Here is a 24,537-nt window from a genome sequence, read left to right as displayed (position 1 = left end):
CTTTCTTTCTTTCTTTTCTTTCTTTACTTCTTTCCTGACAGTCAATACGTTTTCATGTCAATAAAAATTAGAGGTCACTGGGAGAAATCAGATCAGGTGAGCCGCTCGGTCACATAAAACATTTACAGGCGGTGCTGGTTATTTAGAGATTATTCGCAAAAATCCTGTGACAAAGCTTCTGTTCCCCTTAAAGTTCTGCACCGTCAGGATGGTTTGCAGTTGGCTTACGGTGCAGATCTCGGTGTCAAAGTTCGCTAGAGTTGAACTTCCATTGGAGTGAGCTGATTTTAATCTGAAATCTTGCAGTTGTAAATGCTGATGTGACCGAACCTGAAGACAGGAAACATGCTGCAAAACCTGCCTTTACGTTCAGCTGGTCAGACATCATCTTCATTTCATTTCTTCCTCTTTGTTGTCCTCTCTCTTTCTTATATTCCCACTTTTCCTCTCATTTGTTCTCCTTCCCTCTCTCCTCTCTTTCTCATCGTCTTTGTCATTCATCTGGTTCTCTCCCCACTTTCTGATCTCACTTTCTTTCTCCGTCCCCCCTCATCCTCCATGTATTCTTCCTTTTCCTTCATCCCTCACTCCTTCTCTCACAGAGTGACTTATTGCTGGGACTCCAGCTGAGCTAGCAGACCAATCACAGATCAGCTTCTCTTCCTTCCACGCCGCTCATTTGCATAACTGGTCGATGAGTGATGAGCGTTGGAAGAATGCACTCCCTCATGGATGGATGGATGTGTGTGTGTGTGTGGTTTAAAGTATAAAGCCAAACATATGGTATATGTGTATGTATTTGTGTGCCCATCCATCAGTATTGAAATCTGTTTTTCTGTGTAGCAGCATGTGCTAATCTGAGTTTCCATGTATTTACATATATATATTTGGAGGTTTGATATACTGTGTGTGTGTGTGTGTGTGTGTGTGTGTGTGTGTGTGTGTGTGTGTGTGTGTGTCTATTCGTCATTCGCCAGCTTTCCAGCATCTTAAGCCCCCCTCCAGTCTTTCGTGGCATCAGATGAACTTGAGCAGAGGTCTGGGACACAAACCAACATCCTGGTTGCTTCACTAAAGAGCGTCGTGCCCGCTCTGCTGCCCAGCCAACAATATGACAACAATAACATTTTACCCCATTGCTTTCCACTCCAACAATACATAGAGAAGATCGTGGATTTTATATTTTTAAGAGGGGGGCAGGAATTTTTCTGGGATTTAGTGACAGTAGGAATAAGAATCCATGAGATTTAAAGGCTTGGCAGAGACTTGCTGAAGCTGAGTTGTTACGTGGCATTTTGAAAAGAATCCTGGATAGATCTGTCTTCAGTTTTTCTGGCCCCCTTTTTTTTTTTTTAAGTGTATTTTGCTCTTATTTTGTCTTCATTATTTATTTGTTTACTTCCTTAAAGCCTCCACTTACTTGCTGATGCAGCCGTTCACAGCAGTTGACAAAGAGCAGACTGTTGAGTTGATCTGAAAAATTTGAGACGAAGGCGAACTCAGCACAACATGAGCCGGGCCTGAGACCACAATCGTATTTAAGATATAAAACAGTTTATCTGAGCCTGGCAGGGGGTTCGGATGATGCTTAGTACAGTTATAAAACCACATTTTTACACAACAGCAGCATTGGACCTGAGCTCACCTGCACTAAGAAGAGACAGAAGTTTTTGTTTTTTTTGAGTACATACCAGGTCTGCACTGTAACATACTACTTTCAGGAAATAGCCACAGTCACGCACTCTTAAGTCAAACACTGACAAAAGCTCCGACCTTCTCCCGCTGACTGGGCTTTCATATGTTGCCAAACTAACTGACAGCGATTGAAATGGAAACAATACAACCTTAAACAGTCTCACAAGCTCACTCAAGTACGGTGTGACAAGGTTTAGCTTGCTTCAAGCAGTGCGAGTAATGATTGACTGTTCTCCTTGGGGCTTGCCGTAGCTGTGCAACGCTATGAATTTGTATACTTAAGTCGATGTGACTGAACTCAGCTGCCACCTTTACATACTTGCTGCCATTGTCTACCATAACAGATTACTAGATAGATTAATAGATTTTTGTTTATTTTCTGTAGCACTCCCCTTATGAAGCTTTCAACCGTAATGTTGCTGAACTTGGACCAAAGTGCTCAGAAAACTCCACATGCATAATGTCAGACTTCAAAAACTTAATATTGTTTTCTTAGATCAGGTCAATACAAAACTAGAAGATCTACTGCCTGAATGGGAGCGAAAATACTGACTGAACCATGCGTTGGTGTCTCCAAGACACAGCCACCCAGACTATGACTATGCATCAGTCAAAACAAACTATTGGTCATCAGTACCTGTGTGTGTGCTTTAGGGATCCCTGCCCATTTGTGTGACTGTTGGGAAACGCCCAGGGCAACCTCTGGTTCAGCACCCTGGACAGCGTTCGCGACATTAACTGAATATTTTGGAAGGATAAGTTGGTTTACCTCCGTTCAGTGCCAGCACATCACAGCAGAACGCCTTTCGATCAATTTGCCTAAAAGGTGAATCAATACCTAGCACTGGATATATTTAGCGGTCCATGCTTTTATATACGAAAGCGATGCAACACTCAAACTTGAAGAGGTCAAAACTCCAGCAACAGTCGCAGTAAACAGAAGAACTTCATCAGGCCGATGCATTTCCGCCTCCGAAAAATGTTCCCAGCAGCATGTTTGTTCATCAGGATTCAGATGCAGTTTGTTATCGTTGCTCTGTGCCAGTGATATCATAACAAAAACATTATTGCAGCTGCCTGCACTACGACGGAAAACAAAACCAAACAAAAAAACACTGCGGCTGGAGCCAGGACCTCGCCCCGCCCATATGTTTGGGTTTGATCTGTTCTGACCTGGCAATTCTCCTCCGGTATTTTTGGGCTGTTTAACCTGAAGATGTGATTTCTATTCATAATAGACATACTGCCACAAAAAAAAAAAGAAGTTGTTTGACATTTACAATCAGTCACGATCTTGCAGAGTTGGACGAGAAGATCGATCCTACTCAACATATGTGTTTGTGAAATTTGTAGTTAGAGCCAGCAGGTGGTTAGCTTAGCTCAACATACACTATGAGATTTTCTGTTATGTATCTTCCCATAAAACAAACATATTATTTTCACGTCAGTTTTTGTGCAGATTAAACAAGGAAAAGATATAACGTGTTAATTAGTGAGCTCTAATGATGCTAATGTGGATTGTGTTGTCTTTGGACAGAGCCAGGCTCACTATTTTCCCCTACTTCCAATCTTTACACGAAGCTAAGCTAAACGTCTGTTGGCCGTAGCTTTATATTTAATGTATTGACAGTATCAGTTTTCTCATCTGACTCTGTGAAAACTTTTTTCTTCCTTTATGAGAGACAAACTCAAACATCGCTCCATCCCCTTGTTCACTCTTATCAACAGACTATGAGTAAAGAGCGCTTTAGCCACTAAGGATTTACAGCCATACTATAATAGTACTATTAGCTAATGGCAGTGCAACAACATTAGCTAACTACTTCCTTCTCATTACTGAGGCTACGATTCAAACTGTCTCTCCGTAAAGTTTGTGTTGGCACAGACGCTCCGAGCAGCACAGATGCAGTGAAGTAAATTATGAGCATGTACCTCAATGACAAGCTTTCAGCACTTGGCAGCGTTGAAATCGGCTGCTTGAAATCTACGTCGATGAGCATCGCCAGCTCCGTGCATCAAAGGGCCCAAAATGAATTTTAAAGAAATGTACTTGGCTTCTGTTAATTTACCTGGGCGGACCGCCTGGATATTAGCACTGTATGGGAAACATGGGTTTTTTAAATGAACTCTTCAAATGTCAGTACATGACAAACTCACATTTGTGCGGTCGGGATTTGATTTGTTTCAAGATCAGATAAAGTAAATGGAAGGGATATTTTCTCTTCTTTATGTCTCATTGACACAGTTTGTTGGACGTGCAACAACTATTTCAACGGTCTGTTTGTTTTAAATTTTTTTGTCAAATATTTCCTGCAAAGAGTATCTTACAACTGTTACATACAGTCTCAGTTTGTATAAAGACAGGGACCAATTATCATATCATCATACGCTATTTACCTTCTCAGTCTCTCTCCACATCTGCCTTTTCCCTCCTTGATTGGTTTTGCGTTGCTGAGTTTCATCCAAAAAGGACATCTTTTCAAACATTTAAACCTTTATCTGTGACAGCTGCGGTCAAGAATGTCCATACCAGGAAGATGGCAGCGCTAGTTGGTGGTTTGCAAGCTTAAAACAACCATCTATGTTTACCTGACAACCAACATCTCGTGGCAATGTGAATGCAACAGCCCTTTCCCAGTGGCAAAGGCGGTTGTAGTCGATGATTACTGGCTTTATAACCAAGGAAACTTTCTTCCTCCCGAAACAACAACACCAGTTGGTATCGTGATTGTTGTTGGTGGTAGAATCGGTATAACTTTGACCATAATGCTTTGAACATGACCCTAAGTAATCTGGATACCTAATGAAATAAGTTGCAGTCATACTGGTATTCATAAGATTTCAATGTATTACCTGGGAAACAGCTGCTGCCAGTTTCCCTTTTCCTACCAGCAGCAGACATTGTGTTCTTTTACACGTGAACACAACCTTTTTATATCTGTATCAAATTAGTCATGGTAGTGGCGTGGCTCTAAAGATGGCAAGGTCGGTCGCTCGGTCCACCACTTTAGCCCAGAAACTATTGAAGTCATGCCATTTATGGAAATTGTCAAAATTTTGGACACTTTTTGGACATTTTTTTCCTCTAGCACCACCATGAGATAAACATTTTTCTTTTTGGATGCTTCTGATGGTGTGCGAGATTAAACAAAAGGAAAAGGTCCTGAGGAAGATCAAACGTGCACAGAGGGCAGTGTTTGCTAATCCAGATCAGACTTCCATTGATCCTCCTGCTAGCTGCTAGCAACTGTTGATTTTGCTCATCTGCATTCCCAGTATGCTTACGCTTACGCTTTGCAAGAGCTCAGATCGAAAAACTGGATCACATTTCCTCCTCCAGAATTTGTTTGTGACAGCAACAAGACCTCGGACTTTAAAGGGTCCCGGTGCAGTTGTTTTGGTCAACACCCGGCTACGATCACTGTGTTCAGATCTGGTGCACAGTGAGTAGTTTTTGTGTTTGTGTATTAGGGTAGTGTGGTTGCTCAGTGGGTTTGGACTAATTCCTGATGTCCGTCCTTTCATCTTTCATTCCACAAACATGTTTAAGTCAGGTGGATCAAAAATCCAACAAGACCTCGCCCTTCAGTGCATGCTGGGATATGCCCCAGCTGTTTACCAGCCCTTAAAAGCCATGTAAAGTATGGGAAATGAACTCCTCACTTCTTCTGTGTTTGTCTCTTTGGGTTTTTTTTTTTTTTTTTTTTGGTTTTCTTCTGCTAATGAACAACAGCGCTGCTCTTCTCCTCGTCTCCTTCTCTGCATCTGTCTGCCTCTTTCTCCCCCTCCAGACTCTCTATCTTTTCTCCCTCCCTCCCTCCCTCCGTGTCTTGTTCTCTTTTCCATAATAATTAGCTCCCCTCCAGCCTGACTTCAAACCCTGTGGTCGGAAATCTGCATTCCGAGGATGGAGAGAGGCTGAGGAAGACGAGGGGAGAAGGAGAGAGAGAGTTGGACGGAGAGGGAGGGCAGACGGCTGAAAGAAGCCATTGTTCCTTCATAAAAGCAGATAAGAGCCCAAGAACTGGAGGGCAAGTGAAGTCAAAATAGTCGGTGTGTGTGTGTGTGTGTGTGTGTGTGTGATGGCACTGATAAAGAAAAGGAGTTTTCCTCAACAATTTAGATGTTAATGGGTTGATAGAGGAGGTTAGCTGGCGGGGCCAAGACACAAATCTGATACACACCTCCTCCTGCTTTTCCTTTTTTCTTTTTCTCATATCTTTCCCTGTTCCTCCTTATTATCTTCTTCCCCTTGTTTTTTTTAGCACTTTTTTTCTCTCTCTCTCTTTCTTTCTCTTCTCTTTTCTCTTGTGTTTTTCCTTCATCCTCGCCCTCTTTTCATTTCTCCTTCCCCTTGTGCTTCTTTTGCCCATCTCCTCACCTTTTGCTCCTTTTCTGCTTCACCTTTCTTTTTCATTTTTCCCCTCTACTCCCTGTTTTTCTACTCTCCTGTCCCCCTCATCTGCCCTTTCTCACTCCTTTTTCCTTCTCCTGAAGTCGTTTTCAATCATTTTACTCTCTTTTTGTGTTCCAGTTTTCCCCCCTCTTTCATTTCTTCTCTACCTCTCCAGCATCCTCAGCCATTTTCTTTACCCTTCTTTCATTCCTCACTTTCTTTCTCATTTTCCCCTTTTCCTTTTCCTCTTTTTTCTCCTCTTATTCTCCTCCCATTCTCCCTATTTCTAAGACGAAGGCAACAACCCTCTAAAATAACACAGTTCTTATTCTTCACTCTGACAGTGGGGATGTTGGAGATGTGATTGGGTGCAAGCACCTCCAACAAACCCAGTCAGGAACACCCAGTAAGTAATGATGAAAATGTGACCACAAGGCGGAAGGATACGGCATTCCCCACCCTTTTTTGTCAATGTCCAATTAGATGAGTTTAAGGTAGTATATGTGGAACATGTGTGAAGGTATAATACAGGTGTGGAGGCACGTGTCTGGCTCATCAATTATTGGTTTGTTCTGGTCTAAACCCTTTTATTTGGGATCAGATTACAGCCACTTTTAAAAGAATTGTGGTCCAGATCTGCAATAATTCTAATCAGAACCACCCAGAAAATGTTTAAACCCATTTAATTACTTTTTATTTCATCAGACCAGATTCGACTTTTCATAGAAAACAAGAGACAAATCAAATACGACTTTTATGAGACGCAATAATGAAATACGTGTGAGATGTGAGATTATGAGATACTTGAAATTGCAACTGTACGGACAAGGAAGAAATGGATGAACTCTTGTGTAGTTACTGCAGAAAAAAAGATGATCCCAATAAATACTGTATTACACATGATGCACAGCTGTTTCGTAGTCCGGTAGTGTAAGTGTGTTTGTGATTTGAAAAAATCCTGCAATCTGAGCCTGATTAAAACCTGAAATGTTGAACGTTTGAACCCTCGTCGTGAGCCAAATGGCCACCTTCTCCTTCACACAGTGGCAGGACTCCATGGAGATTACTGGCATGCTTAGAAGCTCTGAATATTTAACCACGTTCAGATCAATCGCTGTCATCAACTGGAAGAAGCCAGAAATCTCTCATACTTTATCCCTCTCCTCTTTTCTTGCTTTCTCTTTCTCTTCAGTTTTATCTCCTTTTCTGTTCTGGCTATCTCTTCCTCTTTGTCCGTCTTTCTCCCCAATTTTCCCTTTCCCTCTCCTCTTTCTCACAACCTCAGTTTTTAACAGGAGAGTGCATTCATGTTATGTACCAGTCACTTTCATTGATCACTGTTGCCCTCATTTCCCTGGTGATATGTCACTCGTAAGATGACACGAGGCTCAGCTTTCCTTTATCAATCAGACGTATTGATTTGACTACCCTCTCATGGTTTGGGGTTACAGTGAGAGTATGTGAGAGATCATGTTTTCTTTTAGTGGCATGTCAGCGTTTCATCATTGATCCCTAAGCCATTGCCATGAGATCGGTATCAGACTCCTTGTCTATAAAATAAACCTTAGCCTTTTCTTTCTTTAAATATGTGTTTTTCCTACTGTGAAATTGTTACTATTCTTTCTTATTTTAATTATCCCATGTTAGGGAATAAAATATGGGGATAATCTGACTCTTTGTATATTATTGGCATGGAAACCATCAAATGGAGAGAAAATAAATTCAAGAATATCTGCACTGACATTAAAAAAAAGCTCAGATTGGCAAAAATAAAATCATCTATAAATACAGGAAACACAACCACATGGACATGTGTAAGTGGATATGCACAGTTCACCAGCACACAGCTCTTGTGCCAGTGGTCAATAGGGTGATGTCACTGTCTGAACCTAATACTAACTTTGTTAGCGATGTCATCAATAATTCATAATCAGCCTCTTTGGGGTTAAAGACGGAAACAAAACAACACACATCAGCCTTACTCAAGGTTGAGTTTTCTATTGTGATGAAACATACTGTATACATGTGTTTTTAATCGAGTTTATAATATATATATATAAAGAATACATTCTTCATTCAATCATTTATTTTAGTTAAATCAATATATTGAAGAAAATCAATACATGTTTTTATAGACTTTAAATTAATTTTATAATATTTGGGGGTTGTTTTAATCACTTATTTATGTTTTCTTCCCTACATGTTACCTTATGCTCTCATGATGCATTTTGGGAGATAGGTGGCGCTGTTGGGCACTTAAACAAAATTAGGTAATTTGTGTTCATGTTGAACGAATACCAGAGTGATGTGATAGTGAGACTTTCATGTCAGGTCATGTAGGTTTCATATCAAAGGATGAGCACGTCCATGGACTCACTTCACACACACACACACACATACACACACACACACACACACACACACACACACACACGTACTCAATACATATTTTATTTATTGTTCAAACTACTGTTCTGCATATGTTCTGGTGTGTGTGTGTGTGTGTGTGTGTGTGTGTGTGTGTGTTCTTATACTTCTATCTTTGTGGGGACTAGTTTAAATTTTAGACATTTTGAGGACATTTTCTGGAAAGTGAGTGACATCCTTGCTTTTTCAAAGAGTCTGTTTGAGGGTTGAGATAAAGTTTAGGGTGAAGTTTGGGGTTACAGGTAGGGAATCCATCGTGGGTCCTCACAAGTATAAAAATTACAAACGTGGGCGTGTTGGTGTTTGTTCTTTGAACTCAGTTTGACTCCTGCACCTGCTGTGCTTCAGACGCATCATTACGAGTTCACCTGAAGTTCATGACCTTACACACACAAACACACACACCTGTGGTAATCCCCACAGTTTATCTATGATTTTATCTTCCCATCATCACATGAATTTTTGCTTTTCCTTCTTTCGGTGTGTCATGAAACATTTCCTTTTTAGCTGTTATCTCTGTCCCACACTTCTTTCTCTTCTTTTTCTCACTTTTTTGGTTTTGTTTTTCTTGGTAGTGCAGTCAATCATGTTATGCAACGGTTTCTTCCTTATGTTCTTTTTTTTTATTTCTCAGAAAGTCGCACCTTTTCTCTCACTTTCTTTTTCTTCTCTACTGCAAAGAGATTAAATAACAACACAGTAGCCAGATCACTATTTCAGTTTGTGACCAGTGTCAACTGAAAACGAAACTTTGTGATATCTGTTGTCTATTTGATATCAACAGTTCAGGACTAGGGGTCATTCTGTGGACTCTCAGCAAAATCACAGCTACTTAAATTTCTTTGTCATGAGAGAAGAATGACTGTTTTTCATTTTCACATATTTATTTCCATCAAAAGCTTCAGCATTATTCAGTATTGCTGTTTCTCACCGGAGAAAATCCTTGTTTTGACCATTTCGTCTGTTTCATGAAAAAATCAGATGAATCATGATCAAATATATTGTTATCAAGCTATAGCTGCTACAGCTGAAACGCACACTCCTCTCTGGGTAAAGCGAATTCTCCCACTCTTGGCCTTTCTTTATCATATACTGGAGAACACACAAACGGTTATCAAGGTAAAATTGAAATGTTAGAAATGGGAACAACTGTGTGTTTTGGATGTAGGATCTGGACCTCTTTTTATTAAGGTTTCTTTTAAGATTTTTCTTTTGATTAGGCACGGAAGAAACTGGCAAAATCTGAACTTTATGGAGCAGAATTTATTTGAAAATCCTGAAGAAATAACAGAATGTGACTGGGTTTTATTCAGTGTATATCTGGCTGCACATGGACTGCAGAGTGATGAATGGACAGATGGATGGATGGACGGAGGGTGCAACCTTCTCAGATGGGAATTTCTGGAACAAAATATTACATGAATCAACTCGAAAGTACTTGACATGAAACATTTTGGAACAGCTTCTGTTGTTAGATGGGACCAAGAGGGCGAACTTCCAAATAACTTCCATCTCTGCTCATTTCCTTTGATAGTGATTGCATGCAGTACCAACATTGGTAAGTCATAAATGTTTTTTCTGGATGTTGTACATCTGCGAAAGAGCAGATACGAGTTGCCAGCCGGAGCCGTTGGCTCAGTACAGCCAGATTTAGAAAGAAATGACACACCAGGAGTAGTTCACACAAGTTTGACAGGCCATCATGCAGGAAAACCCCACATTACTGCAACGAGGAAAATCACACTTCATACATACTGAAACACATGGCAGGTTACCAACAGATGTTTAATGCCTATTTGGAAATACTGACAATTGTGCAACAAAGTGCCCTTAGGCAAAGTCATATTCAGACAATGAAATGAACTAATAAGTTGTACGTGCACCAGGAAGATTTTAAGGAAACCTGATACTTTTGGCAGTTTGGCAGTGAGACAAATTGCACTGTATGCCACTCACTGTTCTTTCTTCTCCCTTTCCTTACAGCACAGAAAGACGTTATTGTCCCTTTTTTGTCCCCAAACCCTTTTTTAGTCTTTTTGTTTTTTGATTGTTCTTTGATGAGATTGACATTTCCTGCAGTTGGAAGCTCGGTGCCAGAAGCTTCTGCTGCTTCCGGCTGCAGCCTCACTTTCTTTATGATAGAAAAACCACTCAGGGCCTCTTACAGGAAACAGTGTTTGCTCTGAGATGAAAAAATCAAACTGGCTGACTTCCAAAAGCAGATTTTTCTGAAGATCTTTATAAACTTTGAACAGCAGTTTTGCCCCCAGGACTAGTAAAGAATTAAAACTGCTGACGCCTCCTTAAACTTCCAGGTAGAGTAGTTTTTTCCTGCACTTCGGGATGCTGATAGTTGACTCACACACTTAAAGGCTACAACCTCTCTGCTGGGTCGCACCAAGTCTTCATAATGCAGTTATTAAGATTATTTGTCATGTAAAATAAAGAAAATGGTCTCTGTAAACATTGGCATCTCTGCATCATCATGGGCTGAACTTTCAAAACAAAATGGTATTAACAAAGCAAGCTAGTTTAGCATGCTAATATTTGCTATTCAGCAGTAAACACAAAGCACAGCCAAGGCTGATGGGAATGTCTTTAGTTTTCCAGGTTTCTGATCATAAATTGATTATTAGACAAATTAAAAAAATCTGCTTCTGAGAAACTAGAGTCACATACTGAAATGTGAAAATGTAAAACAGCTCTTGTAGTGTTCTCTCTTGATGGAATTTAAGTGTTTTGACCTGATGATCATCATCATAAATTCTGCTCCATAAAATCCAGGAAGCCCCGTCAATGACCCCTAAAAGTCCCCAAACTGTTGATATGAAATTGAAAACACACATCATAAAGTTACTTTTGCTTTCATTTGACCCTGGTCACACGCTGAAATGCTGTGATGTGAGAAAATTCAGGGGATCACCTAAGTCTTTAGTATACATCATTTGGGTATTTTTAAAGTGTGAAAATTTTTGTGCCGATCCATCAAGGAGATATTGAGATATTTTGAGTGAAAGTTTTGACCTCCCAGTGGCACTAGAGGAAAACTCGGCGGATTCCCAATGTTGTGAAAGTTTGTCGCTCTGGGAGCCTTCAACGGCGGAACAAAATTTCATGACAATCCATCAAACATTTGCTGAGATAATTGTTGGAAAGATGGACCAACAGACCAGCATTCCCATCCCTGCAGAGCCATGCTGCTAAAGAGGCTAAAAAACTGAGGGAAAACAATGCAAACAAGTGGGGAGACAAAGACTAGCACAAAGACCTGTAAAAGTCAGAGCAAGCTGTATTCATTTAAAGGATAGAGAGATAAACGGAGAGGCAAAATAATAATTAATCTTGAAATACACATTCAGTTTCTGTTTTCCTCATCCTATGAATTCTTCCCTTTACTTTATAAGTTTCTAATCTTGACTAATCTGAACTAAAGTCCTCAGTGCTACAGGATTTGGACTAAATCACAGTCCTGCATGAAGTTTGTGACTATCATTCAGTTTCAATGTCTCTCTCATTTCTCTCTCTTTTTATCTTCCTCTCATCATCCCGTCTTGAGATGAGCGGTCACACTCCTGCTCCCGCAGCGGTCTCGTACTGTTGACTCAGTCTGCGCACTGATTGGTTATTGTCTGTTCTCAGGAGCTCTGTGATTCCTAATAACCTGCAGCTGAGGGTTGGACTGTGTGCTGGTGCATCCAGCCCGCTGGATAATAACTGAGGTTTAATCCTTCAGAGGAGGAAAGAGTCACAGCTGAGAGGACTCTGTCTTTCATCATCAGATTCTCTACTTGTCTTCCTCCTCCAGTCCCCCGCCACTTTCTCTTTGTCTCCTCTTCATTTGTTTTCTTTTAGTTGCTTTAACTGATGAAACAGAAACGGGAGCATTGATCTCTCAAAGACATAAAATGATCTGCTTTCATTTTCCTGACGGTGCACCTCTTAACAGTTGTGGGAAGAATAACTGTCCCAGTTTGTTAAAGCACTGATTTCACTTTAATCATGAAGATCATCCTTCCCTAAATGTAACCTAACATGAACCACAGAAGAATCGAAAATGACCTATATTGCGATACCTACGCAATCTGTTATTTCAATAATGCTTTCTGGTTTGGTTCAGTTGCAAGAGAAGAAGGTTTTACTCTTTATCTGGAGCGTATCATCCAGTGAGTTCTCTGCTTATGTAACTCGCACGTTACACTCATGCAGCACATGTAATGACAACATGACATAACGACAAACATGAAAATACCGACTATTTGTATTGAAACAATTACAAATGTCAACCGAGGTCAGCCGCTCCGTGATCACAGAACTTCCCTCCATTCATGAAAACCATCAATCCGTGTCTACACACACCACAAATAACAGGAGACGGAGAAACACACACACACAAACACTCGGCTCCCTTGAAGTGGTTCATCTTGGAGTATTTAGTGTGGCAATAAGTCTCTCCTGGCGGCAAAGCTACAAACAAACAGAACTGAACTCCTTGTTCTTCCCACAAGCTGTGTGTGATTTTGAGTGTGTGTGTGTGTGTGTGTGTGCGTGTGCGTGTGCGTGTGCAAGTACTATGTGTGTCCGCACTGTTAAGCCGGCATTTCTTTCCATCTTATCTTATAGTCATTGTTTGTGAGCATGTGTCTATGTTATCGCTTATTTCCAAAACGTCTTGTGTGCGTTTGTGTGTATTTCTGTATATCTGTGTGTGTGTGTGTGTGTGTGTGTGTGTTTGTGTGTTTGTGCACTTTACAACAAAGTCTTTGAAGTGTGTGTCGTTGTGTCATTGTGCTCTTTCTCTCTCTTCCTCTGTCTCTGTTTCTGTCTTCCATCAAGCTAAAGAAAAACTCCCAGTGAAACATCACAGCCGGTTTCTTCTTGATGTTCACAAACCACTGTGATCTACTGGCTGGGAAATAAAAACAAATATGTAGGCATTGAGACATCAGTCAGTCACTGCGCCGAGAGCCCGAACCAGACCACCAGTTTCTTGTGTGTTCCCCACATGACGAGTCTCAGTCCCATTGTTGGGCTCACTTTGAAGAGTTCAATAACAAAGCGGTTAGCATTTACAACAAAAAACATGGCTATAGTTTCATCGACATGGCTATTTTTCAGGAAATTTTTAAGTGTGATTTAATCAAGTCTGTCTAATGTCAGGGTACATTTATTTATGTAAGCACCAAGCCTGTTGAAGATTTTTTTGCCAACCATCTCAGTATCACGTTTCACAAATTAGGCTGCTTGTTTCTACTTTGACCCTGCTCTTCTAAAATGATATGAATCATTGATCTGAATGATATTTCAGTCAGAGACACTTATGTCAAGGCACTGACCACACCATATAATTATACACTTGGATATGATGGAAAGGGTCTTGGATGGAGCTCTGAACAAATCTGAGCAGGAACTGTGTTGCTGGTGGAAGGAGCGACCCATGTAGCGTCAGGTTAAAATCGCTGCACCATGCACTTGCATGAATATGATTGGACATCACTCATCAGCTGGTAGCCAAACTGCTGGTCACTCAGCCAGTGAGTTAGAAGCATGAATATAAAGTTTGCTATAGGAGGGATATATTACAACATTTTTTTTTAATTTGATATTCAGGAACCAGATGTTGTGTCCTGTCTCCCACCAGAACATTTTCAAACATTAATTTCTTATTTATTTTTTGCCTAAACACATACTTTTAGCTGTGTAACGATCACTATATCTCAACATACTGCAGCTGCCATGTGCAGCTATTATAGGAATTCATTTGTAATGAAACAAACATACCAACTGTAGTTTTTCTACTTATTTCTTTTGCAAGCTAGGTGGAGGAGAAGAGTACCAAAACAAATCACTATGCAGATATCTTTTCCACTTTATAGTTTATTACAGGAGTACATTTAACAATCACGGTAACAAAAAAAAAAAAAAGGAAAGGAAGAAAGTAGAACAAGACATTCATATTTAAACTAAATGAACATATTTTCCTGTAAAAAGAAATACAAATATTATGTACAGAATGACATAAGACAGGTTCAGAGAAACCAACAGGTGAGAGGAAGGGGAAGTGTAGTCGCATGGCACTTAAAAAATAGACATACCTCGCAAGTGCTTTCTGTTTTTCCATAATTAATATCAAATAAAATGCAGTGATAATAAGTCTGAATAACAAAAACAAATAATAATTATTACAGTAATCAAATCAACAATATTAACATTTTAAACACTGTTTACAATATAACTGAAATACATAACATTCTAAATACATCCAATATTTACCAAAGACCTTCTCATTTAGGCTAAAAACTCTAAATCTGTAATAGAATAAAAAATAGCATTTCAAATATCTTATAACAACAATATTAATCGTACAATAACATTAATATTAGGTTATTAGTAGACGTAAATAGCTGATTTTCCCCACGGCTTGCTAAAGAAAGGAATCTTGTACAAATTAATATACACTATAACCTATAAATGCTCTTTTTGTTTTCACAAAATGCAAATATTTTAACCAGCTAAATCATATACATACATATATATATATATATACATACGTACATATATGTACATATATATATACATATATATGAAGAGAAAGAAATAGCAAATCTCAATTGATACAAACTATTGCAATCTATAACTCTCAATTAGAAAATATACACAAGAAAAGCAGCAAAAAAAATTTCTATTTTCATATTTTTTCTTTTTATCATGAAGACATCAGTGGTGTGGTTGGTAGAAAGAGTGAACAATATCTGGCACAGGCAGAATCCATCTGGAATGCTATTGGGCAACAGGATCGTCCAATAGGAAAAGCCCTGTGAGCGTGACCCTGCCCTCCCCTGAAACCTCATTGGTCCTTCTCTCTCTCTCTCTCTCTATCTCTCTCTCGCTCTCTCTCAAGCTTCGGTTTGGAACTTAGAACTGTGTCCGAGCATTCTAGAATGTCCCAGGGTTCCGCTAACACGTCCCAGAGTCCCGCTGTCGAAGCCTTCCATGCATGGGGAAAATGAGAGAGAAATCTCCCTCTCCATTAATGGAGCACACAAAGCTCTGAGAGTCCTGATTGTGCAATCACCTCAAACAATAAATCTCTTTTAGCTAATAAAGTTGCTTTAACCATGGAAATTGTTTTTTGTTTTTGCATTCTTAGCGTTGATTGGAGGAGCAGCAAGACAGAACGTCACCTTCTCCACAGAACTTAAAATGACTACCCCAAGGAGACGGGAAAATAAAAACAGCACACAAATAAACAAACACAGAATGACAAAGCAACACTCAAGCAGCATGTATGTAGGTCATCTCCTCTCCACCTCCACCTTATCCCTCTGTCTTTTTCTCCTCCTCCAGCTCAGGAATTTGCGCCGATTTGTGAGAGCAAGTTCTTCATCGTATCCTCATCGTGGGATAAAGTCACCGTCCGAGAGAGTACAATCTCAATGCAACTTAGAAGTGTACTTCATTAATCAAAGCACAGGTTGAGAGAGTTTACAAAGCAGGCCTGGACCTTATTACTGTTTGACCTGGATTCAGTTACTTTTATGTTGTGTGATGCCAATTGGGAATTCCTGTTGGTTGATTCTTCGTGCACCACCAAAATGATCTCCTTGGGGGGGGGGGGTACAGAATTGTTGGAGAAGCTAATACGTCAAGTGAGAGAAACACTCACGGAAAACCCCTGATATATTTTTGTTTATGTGAACACAAAGTAATTGAGAGATTTTCAAAAAGTAATCGGTCCAGCTCTGAAACTATATCAGTAAGTAAGTGATAGTCTTTTTATGTGCAGTCAGTCAGAGTTAAATATATTTAAAAAAAAAAGCAAAGGCTTATTCATTATTCACCACTATGTCTACTCAGCACCTGAGTTCACACACCACCAAGATTACTTGGATATGCCGTATAAATGGGCAACAATTTGAGGCAATGCAGATGGGCAACCTGTGGGCTGCAGAGACGAAGAAGAGAGTGATGTTTTCCACTGGAGATATTGATAACTAGAAAATCTAGGATCAAGGTAGAATTTAGAATTTAGGATGTCAGAATATGGGCTTGCAGTTTCTTTGAGTTTCTCGTGAGTGCAGTTTCTATTCTGTCTCTTGATCACTTCCTGTTTTTTAGGGTTGTAATTTGGAACCCAAAAGAGAAAGTGTACTGAATGATTACGCCAAAAAAAATGGCATTCATCTTCCAGCAAGAATTGAAACTAAAGACTCTTTTAAGTTTTTCCCCTTTACATTTCCAATGTTTCTTTGTAATGTTGGTAGTTTGAGAAGCTTATTTTTGCTGTACGGCGCATGAATGGAAGCAATATGGAAACCGTTGAGTTAAAAATCAGTTCATGAAAAAACAGCAGGCAAAGTTGTCGCAAGAAACAGAACAAATTGCCCATTTACATTAAATGTTATGTGTTCTGCCCTTTTAAAATATGCAGCCAGTACATCTCCCAAATCAGAACTACATCCCTTACATTTTCTAAGCGCAGCCCTTCCCTTCGCTGCCTAAATTGATACTTGACTCTCATTAGCGTCACAAATATAAACTGTATTTACTGCATCATGATACAGCTCGCTTGAAGAAACCGTCAGAGCCAATCTGACAAGCTCAGCAACATGTCAATCTGTGCCACAACTTGCTACCCACTGTGCTATGATCCTTTTCACTGCATGTGTAAGCTAGTAAACAATTTGAATTTTGATAGACCTTTGATGGAAAACACCTGAAAGAAAGCCACCGCTGATTTCTGTCATTCTTTCAAATCTTTTTCAACTGAGAAGAAATCGAGTTGAATCTCGGTGGCAACATGAAGAAGCCTGACCACAAATTTACCAATTTTTGGACCAGAAAATCTCGAACTTTCAGTATATATTTCCATCTCTTTTACCCTGCTAGACAACTGAAATGGTCCACTGATTTTGATTAAGCACAAGCAAAATGCTAAAATATCATTCTTTCATCCTATACCCTGTTTCATCCATCTTGCCATTCTTCCATAACTATCCCTACTTATACTTTTCTTGTTTCAACACTTCATTTCGCCAAAAGTACCACCATACCTCTCTTTCTCCCGTTGTGCACTACCCACATTCTCTTTCAAATTATATTACATAGCTTTTTTTGTACATACATTTTGTTTGTATATTTCTTTAAAAAAATACACAGAATAGAGCATAATTAGGAACTTTTTTGGCAGCTTCTTCCTGTCTCAGAGGAAAGTCTCAATCATCATCAGTTGTAAGAAGAGACGAAGACTTCTGCTTTTCTTTTAGTCTGAAAAAAACCTCCAACTTGTCAGAACAAAGGTGGAGAAGAAAAGATAACTCTGATATTTCTTTCCTTCCTTCAATCTTCTCCCTAAAGACCTCTTCGATCACTAACCCCCACCCCTACTCGTCAACTCTCTGCCGTTCAGACTGTCGCTCCCAGCAGCTCTTCTGACTTGGCCATGATTTCGTTCTGGTTGGAGTCCAAGCCGTAGAACTTGACCTTCAGCCCATCGACAGGGTGGACCACGGGTACCGTGACCACGCGGGGGAACTGCCGGGTGGCCAGCTCGAAGCGGCTGGTGCAGGCCAGCTCGATAGCGAGGATGCGTAGGAAAAGGGTGGCGAGCTGCTTGCCCAGACAGGACCGGACGCCACCGCCGAAGGGCAGGTAGTGGAAACGTCCCTCTTTGTCCTCTCCTCGCTCCTGGCTGAAGCGGTCGGGGTCGAAAGCATCCACGTCCTTAAAGACTGCGGAGGTGTCATGGGTGTCCCGAATGCTGTACATCACGCTCCAGCCCTTGGGAATCTGGACTCCCTGGAGATACAAAGACAGAGAAATGTTGAGGGTTAGTTAAGTACGACTTTGTGATGAGACTGTGTACTAACTTGTAATGGATAATTCTTTTGAAATTAAATGGCAGTCCTTGACTTTTTAGGTAGTTGACTGTACTTTAACTGGACTATCATCATATAAGAATGAAAGCACGATTTGTAAAGCCTGATTTCATCATTTTACGCTTGATAAGAGACACACAAAGAGATATTAAAGAAATGTAAATTGTCTGTAACAATCACTGGGCCACTTACATCAAGTTCGAAGGTCTGCATGGCGGTTCGGTAGGCCCCTGAGACGGGCGTAAAGAGTCTCAGCACCTCCTTGATGACACAGTCCAGGTACTTGAGGCTCACGATGGTGTCCAGCCTCAGCTCTCCTTCGGGGCAGAGGCAGCCATTGTGGAGGAGGCCCCTGGCTCTCAGTTCCTCCCTTAGGCGCTCCAGGACAGCAGGATGGCGGAGGAGCTGCATGATGAGGGAAGTGCTGGCGCTGGCAGTGGTGGCGAAGGCTGCAAAGATCAACTCGATGGTCGACTCCTGTGGGACGATAGAGAGGCGGGGTGATGGATCAGTGTGTTTATGCTTTTCCTTTTTTGTTAATTACCTTGCAACACAGAGTTCCTGCCCATCACTGTTACTGTTCCCTACATGACCAGAGTTGGGACTGTACTAAGGGGCGTTTGAGTTGATTTGTCTTCACTTCGCTGGCAAGCCAACTGGATTCTCCCTCAGCTTCTGATGGGTTAATTACTTGTCACTTGAACAAAGAGTCCGGAGAGTGGAAATGTAGATGGCAGCGTTATGTGCTGAAGGGTGATGGTGGATATTAGCCAAATGCCAAACGCTCATAGCCCTGATTTTTTTTTTAAGGGAACAGCAGCACAAAATATAGAATTTACGATTCTATAAAAGGGATTTTCACACTCTGCGTGTTATAGAGTCGACTTTTGAATTCATTCTTTTCAAAATGTGACTTCATTTTTTTTTGTCGATTATGATGAAGCCAAACTGTGCGCAAACATAACCTGGGACTTCAACCTTACTTTGGGCGCAAATCCACTACCCCACACCTCAGGCCTGCCATTTGTTTCGTAACAACATTGGGCCAAAAAAAATGTCAAAAGCGAATACATAATAAAAAAGTATGTTATTTTTAATTCCTGAAAAGTAACGTGTTTGGAAATATGACGTTTGTATCCAATAACAACATTTAGTAGTACGCCTTGCCGGGCCCATTATTAACGTAGTGGAATAAATAACACAGAGGCTGGGCAGCAACGACTCGCATTATAAACCGCTCATCCGCCATCGTCTGTGTCAAAACACATCTCTGCCTCACCCTACATGTGTGTCTGCTATATATGCGTGCGTCAGAAAACTGCAGGAGAGTGCTTCAGCCTGGGCCTCTGCGACAGGGGCTCCCCAGTTCACTTTGTGTGTGTATTTATATATATATATATATATATATATATATATATATATATATATGTGTGTGTGTGTGTGTGTGTGTGTGTGTGTGCGTACAGGAGGCCTCTTTCAGACCCCTTGCAGGGGGAGTGTTGACTTATTTTTGGCCCTGGACTTAACCCAGAAACCGCAGTGAGCAAGAGAGAAGCAGAGAGAGTTGAGTTTCCACAGAATTCCTCAGAATTGCTTTAATAGGTAAATAGAGGGTGTGCCTGTCCGTGTGTGTGTGTGTCCGTGTGTGTGTGTTTTTTTTACTGTTACCGTCTGCCTGTGGGCATCAGTCATATTTTTCTTAAAGATGTGTATCATCATAAGTTACTATGTCACACGTGTTACTCATGATCCCATTTGTTGGAGACATTTTTTGACTGTGTGTGTGTGTGTGTGTGTGTGTGTGTGTGTGTGTGTGTGTGTGTGTGTGTGTGTGTGTGCGCCCAGACAGGTTCTCCCAGGCACCACTTTCCTGGGTAAACAGTGAGTGTGTTCTTCTGTATGTGTTACTGTTTGTATGTGTGTGTGTGTGTGTGTGTCTTTTACTGGTACTGTCTGCATGTGGGCATCAGCTGAGCATCTCTGCTGTCATATTTGTTCTTCTATATGTGTGACTGTGTGTGTGTTTGCACACATACAGCGTGCATCAGAGTTAGCGTGTTTCTGCGCTGCATGTGTTAATGCTCCCACGAGTGATTGAGTGACTTCTTGTGTGCCTGGCTTCTCTCCAGCGTATGTTTGCACACCGCCTCCTCCCACTCAGGTGATTTTTGAGCGTAGGTGTGTTACCTTCAGCTCCTGCATGGTGAGCTCGGTGCCGTTCTCTTTGGCGCTCTCCATCAGGACGTCCAGTGCGTCGCTGTAATCCTTCCCCTGGGAACACAGCGGCTTCTCCCTGATGGCCTTCTCTATGCTTTTCTGCAGGGTGTCTCGTGCACGGATACCCTGAAAACACACACACACAAAATAAATTTAACCAAGAGTAACCTCCAACTAATCGTCTTTGGGTTAAGGTTAGGGTTTAAACTGTTACTTTGGACTTTAAAGCACCTTAAGTGAGAAAACATACACCTAACCAGAGCATGCAGCACCAAGAGAAGCGGAGGATGTCGACTGCACATACCTTCCTGTAGCCGCTAAACGGCAGGTCTATGGGCAGACTGAACAGGTTGTCAACAAAGTCCTGGAAGGTTGAGAACAGATGCCTCATCTCCTCCTCTGACACCCTGAAGCCCAGCAGCACCCTCACCGCCATGGTGAACGACAACCTCTGGCTCTCCCTGTGGAAAGACGACCAATTAGGTTACATCAAGTAAAACCTTCGTGTGTGTTCTTGTTCCTCTTCACAAACAAACCCGTACAACTGTAAATATAATACAGCTCTTGCAGGTTAGATGTTTCTACCTACGCTGATGCTTCTACTCATGACAATGACAAGAATATCGTTTCTACCTTTTGATGGTTCTGACAACCTTTGAACTCACCGTGTACTAATTGCGATTCTCCTACCATCACTTTTTCTGCAGAAATATTTAGGATATTCTGACCCACTGCGATGACAGTTGTACCTGCAGTCAGATTATAATCTAACAACACCATTTCTACGTGTTCTTTTTCTACACCAGGACACACCCCCCCCAGCGTACCTGTAGACGTTGATGGGCTCAGGGTTGGAGCTCCACACCCGGAGGCTCTCCTGGATGACCTGCTGGATCTTGGGGAGGTAGGACTCCAAGGCCTCGTGGCTGAACACTTTGGCAAACACCTGGGGAGACGGAGGAAGAAGAAGAAGAGGAGGCATGTAGCGCCAATTTAAAAGCAGAATGTGACCGCAGCTGTCTGTTCTCACAGATAAAGATCGGCCACGATTTTTCATTAAACGCTCATAACTTTTACGACTTGGCAGACGCACACAGACGGCACGCAGAAATTAATTTGACCCCAGTGCAAGTCAAAGCAGAGGACAAAGCACTGATTACACACACACTACTGTGATCCCCTCCCTTGTTACAGTCACGGCAGAATGTCTTTAGGAAACCTGGAGCGTGGCAAACCCTGACTCACGGGGCGTGTGAGCAGATGGCAGCTCATTCTAGTGTAATATTTACATTTGTCATATTTTGTGGAAAGGTCAGTCGTTGGACATGGAAGGATTTCTCTGTTTTTGGTCGTTGCCATTTACAAAATGTGATGTAGTCCTTGGTCAAACATGCGTTTATCCATAATCCAGCTGAAATGATGAGTTGATTAATCAATCAGTCCATCAACAGAACATATTTTTGACAATTGAGTAATCCCATATGTCTAGCTTCTGCAGTGCAATCATTTGCTGCTTTTCTTTGCTTTATATAATTTTAAGTTTTTGCACTTTGGGTTTTGGACTTTTCTCTTACAAAAGCAATTTGATGACGCCTGCTTGGGTTCTGTAAAATGGCGACTGGCATTTTTCACTATACTTTGGCAGTTTATAACCCCAAATTTGGAGGATTGTGTAACCTTGGACCTTCTGAGTGCTTTCTAGTTGTTCTTGTTGGTCAGTGTAGTAATTACGCTCCGTCTTTTTCTAGTCTTTCATGAAAATACTGTGCTTTTCTCCTCATATTGTGTTTGTATATATATATGTTTTATACATCTTTCCTGTCATATCTCTTCAACCTTTCTCCTCTCGCTCGAGCTGCACCTAGACAAGACTTTCCACCCTATTCATTTTCTGTGATGCCCGTTTCTTATTCATCCTCTGATTCTCTCACTCTCCCTCCCTCCCTCCCTCTTTACAGAGACTTATACATTGTGGAGGTTTTCCCCTGTAGTCAGCAGAACTAGAATGACAAGCAGAAAGAGCAAAAGAGAGAGAGAGAGAGAGAGAGAGAGAGAGAGGAGGAGGGGGGGGAGAGTTGAGTCTTTCCTGGCGGCTCGTAGTATTTCTTAGTATGAATCAGTCACCAGTCGTCAGTGTTGTTTGGACAAATAACATTCCATCTGATTTAACCTCCAAAACTGTCCTTAAAACAGTCTTGGAAATGATTTAGATGTGGAGAACATTGGAGAGGGAGAGCAGAAAAGAGAGAGCAGACTGGACTAGAATAGGGCTTTTATATTAATATGAATCAGTCACTAACACTTAGCTTTATTTGGATAAATAACATTCGTGTGCGTTTAACCTTTTAGAGCTTTCCGCAGAACAGTCGCATATTATTTGAAAACGTAGAAGAGAAGAGAGAAGAGAACGGAGGGATACCGCTGCTGCAGCTTGGGTGAAAAACTCCCTGAAATGTCAACTTTTTCAATTATGTTTTTTTTTTTTTTAAACAATGTTCTTCCTTCAGTTTATGAAATTCAACGAAAAAAAGTAAAAAAAAAAAAAGAAGCGAGTTCTAGGTTTTTATTTTATCTGAAACGTCGTCCCCGGTAATCGCAGTGGCAATGCAGCACATTTTTAAGCAAGTTGAGCGACTGGTACACATGGTTTGCATTTTCTGCTCAATGAAATGAGACTGGAACATTTGAACAAGCAAATTTTATATTAGCAAGAAATACTGTCTAATGATAAGTCAGCCGGTCAATCACCCGTTCAATTCACTTTAGGAGCCTTCACAGACCTTTTGGAAATGCCAGTGAGGATGTGGGTTGAACATTTGCATGTCGATTGGTTTCGGCGTATTTCTTTTTTTCCTTATTTGTTTATTTTGAAGCGACTTTTATGTTTTTTTTTGTGTTTTTTTTTTAATGAACTCCTTTATTATCTGACCTACACAAACTCGTAACTGCATCTCCTCTGTGGTTTTTCTCGACTTATTTTATCGCTGTGGTTCTTTTTTATGACTTTCTTTCCTTCAACTTTTTTTTTATCCCAGCGCAGATAAACCTACATTTGACACAGTGTGGACTTTGCTTTTAGTAACTACTGTATCCTTCAACGCTTTCGCATCCGCGTTCGCAGCTTATGCTGGATTTGTAGCTTTCAAAGCATGCGTACAAAGAAAAATGACTTTATTGTGTGTTTTGGAAGTATATTTTCCATATGTTAAGACACTGGAGGAACATGGTTGCGAAGACAAAGCGTTCCTGCTTCTCTTCTGTAAGACATAACACAGGCTGAGAGGGAAGAAAGGAGCTTCTAGAGGGATTTGAGCCCAGGCCAGTGAAGGGTACATGTGGTTCTTGAGGTCGATGTTTCAGCCACCAAACCATCAGTTGGGCACTCGCACTCTATTTCGTCCTCTACCTCATTTTCCTCTCACGTTCTTTCTCCTCTGTTGCCCTCTTCCCTCTCTCTCTTTGCTCATTCCTCCAAACCCTGCTTCCCTCCCTCCGTCGCCCTCAGAATGAATGAACAATAGCCCACTGAGCTGGTGCTGTGTGCATGAAAAGTGTGTGAATTACGTGTACGCGCCGTATGGGTATATATATTTATACATATATATATATATATATATATATATATGTCCTGCGTATGTGTGTTAGGGAGTGGTTATTGCAGATCACAGAGCGCTCTAAGACGTTAGCAGCGCTACATTTCCTCTGCTGCCGCGCCCTGGGGCCCGCTGGTCACAGATCAGCTTACATGACCCGCCCGCCAACCCTGACCACAGGGGATTACACACAGTATCTGACCTCAAAACAGTCTGAGAAAACACACGAGGCTGTCACGGCCGCTCTTTTGTTTGCCAAAGAGTCGGTTTGTCAGTTTGGTTGATAAGTTCCAATTGATTCCTCGGTTGGACCGTAGGGTTAGGGGTGGGGTGG

The 24,537-nt window shown here is 41.1% G+C and overlaps 2 protein-coding genes across 6 annotated transcripts in view; one reads left to right on the top strand and one right to left on the bottom strand.

Moving 5' to 3' along the window:
• Positions 1-24,537, top strand: part of LOC111657893 (uncharacterized) — a 248,117-nt gene that overhangs the window by 153,591 nt on the left and 69,989 nt on the right. The window lies entirely within an intron of this gene.
• The window catches only part of cyp26b1 (cytochrome P450, family 26, subfamily b, polypeptide 1), a 34,991-nt gene continuing 24,828 nt past the window's right edge, over positions 14,375-24,537 (bottom strand). The window contains exons 3-7 of the mRNA XM_023410232.2: positions 21,438-21,556; positions 20,915-21,071; positions 20,581-20,736; positions 18,586-18,870; positions 14,375-18,313 (exon numbers count right to left, since the gene is read on the bottom strand). Of these exons, the coding sequence (XP_023266000.1) occupies positions 17,921-18,313; positions 18,586-18,870; positions 20,581-20,736; positions 20,915-21,071; positions 21,438-21,556 (1,110 nt within the window). The 3' untranslated portion in view covers positions 14,375-17,920. The remainder of the gene's footprint in view (positions 18,314-18,585; positions 18,871-20,580; positions 20,737-20,914; positions 21,072-21,437; positions 21,557-24,537) is intronic.

The sequence above is a fragment of the Seriola lalandi genome, unplaced genomic scaffold (assembly GCF_002814215.2).
Source record: "Seriola lalandi dorsalis isolate HSWRI2012SDOR001 ecotype SW California unplaced genomic scaffold, Sedor1 jcf7180002054418, whole genome shotgun sequence".
Lineage (NCBI taxonomy): Eukaryota > Metazoa > Chordata > Actinopteri > Carangiformes > Carangidae > Seriola > Seriola lalandi.
Note: the sequence above shows the minus strand (reverse complement) of the source record. Positions and strands in the feature narration are given on the sequence as shown.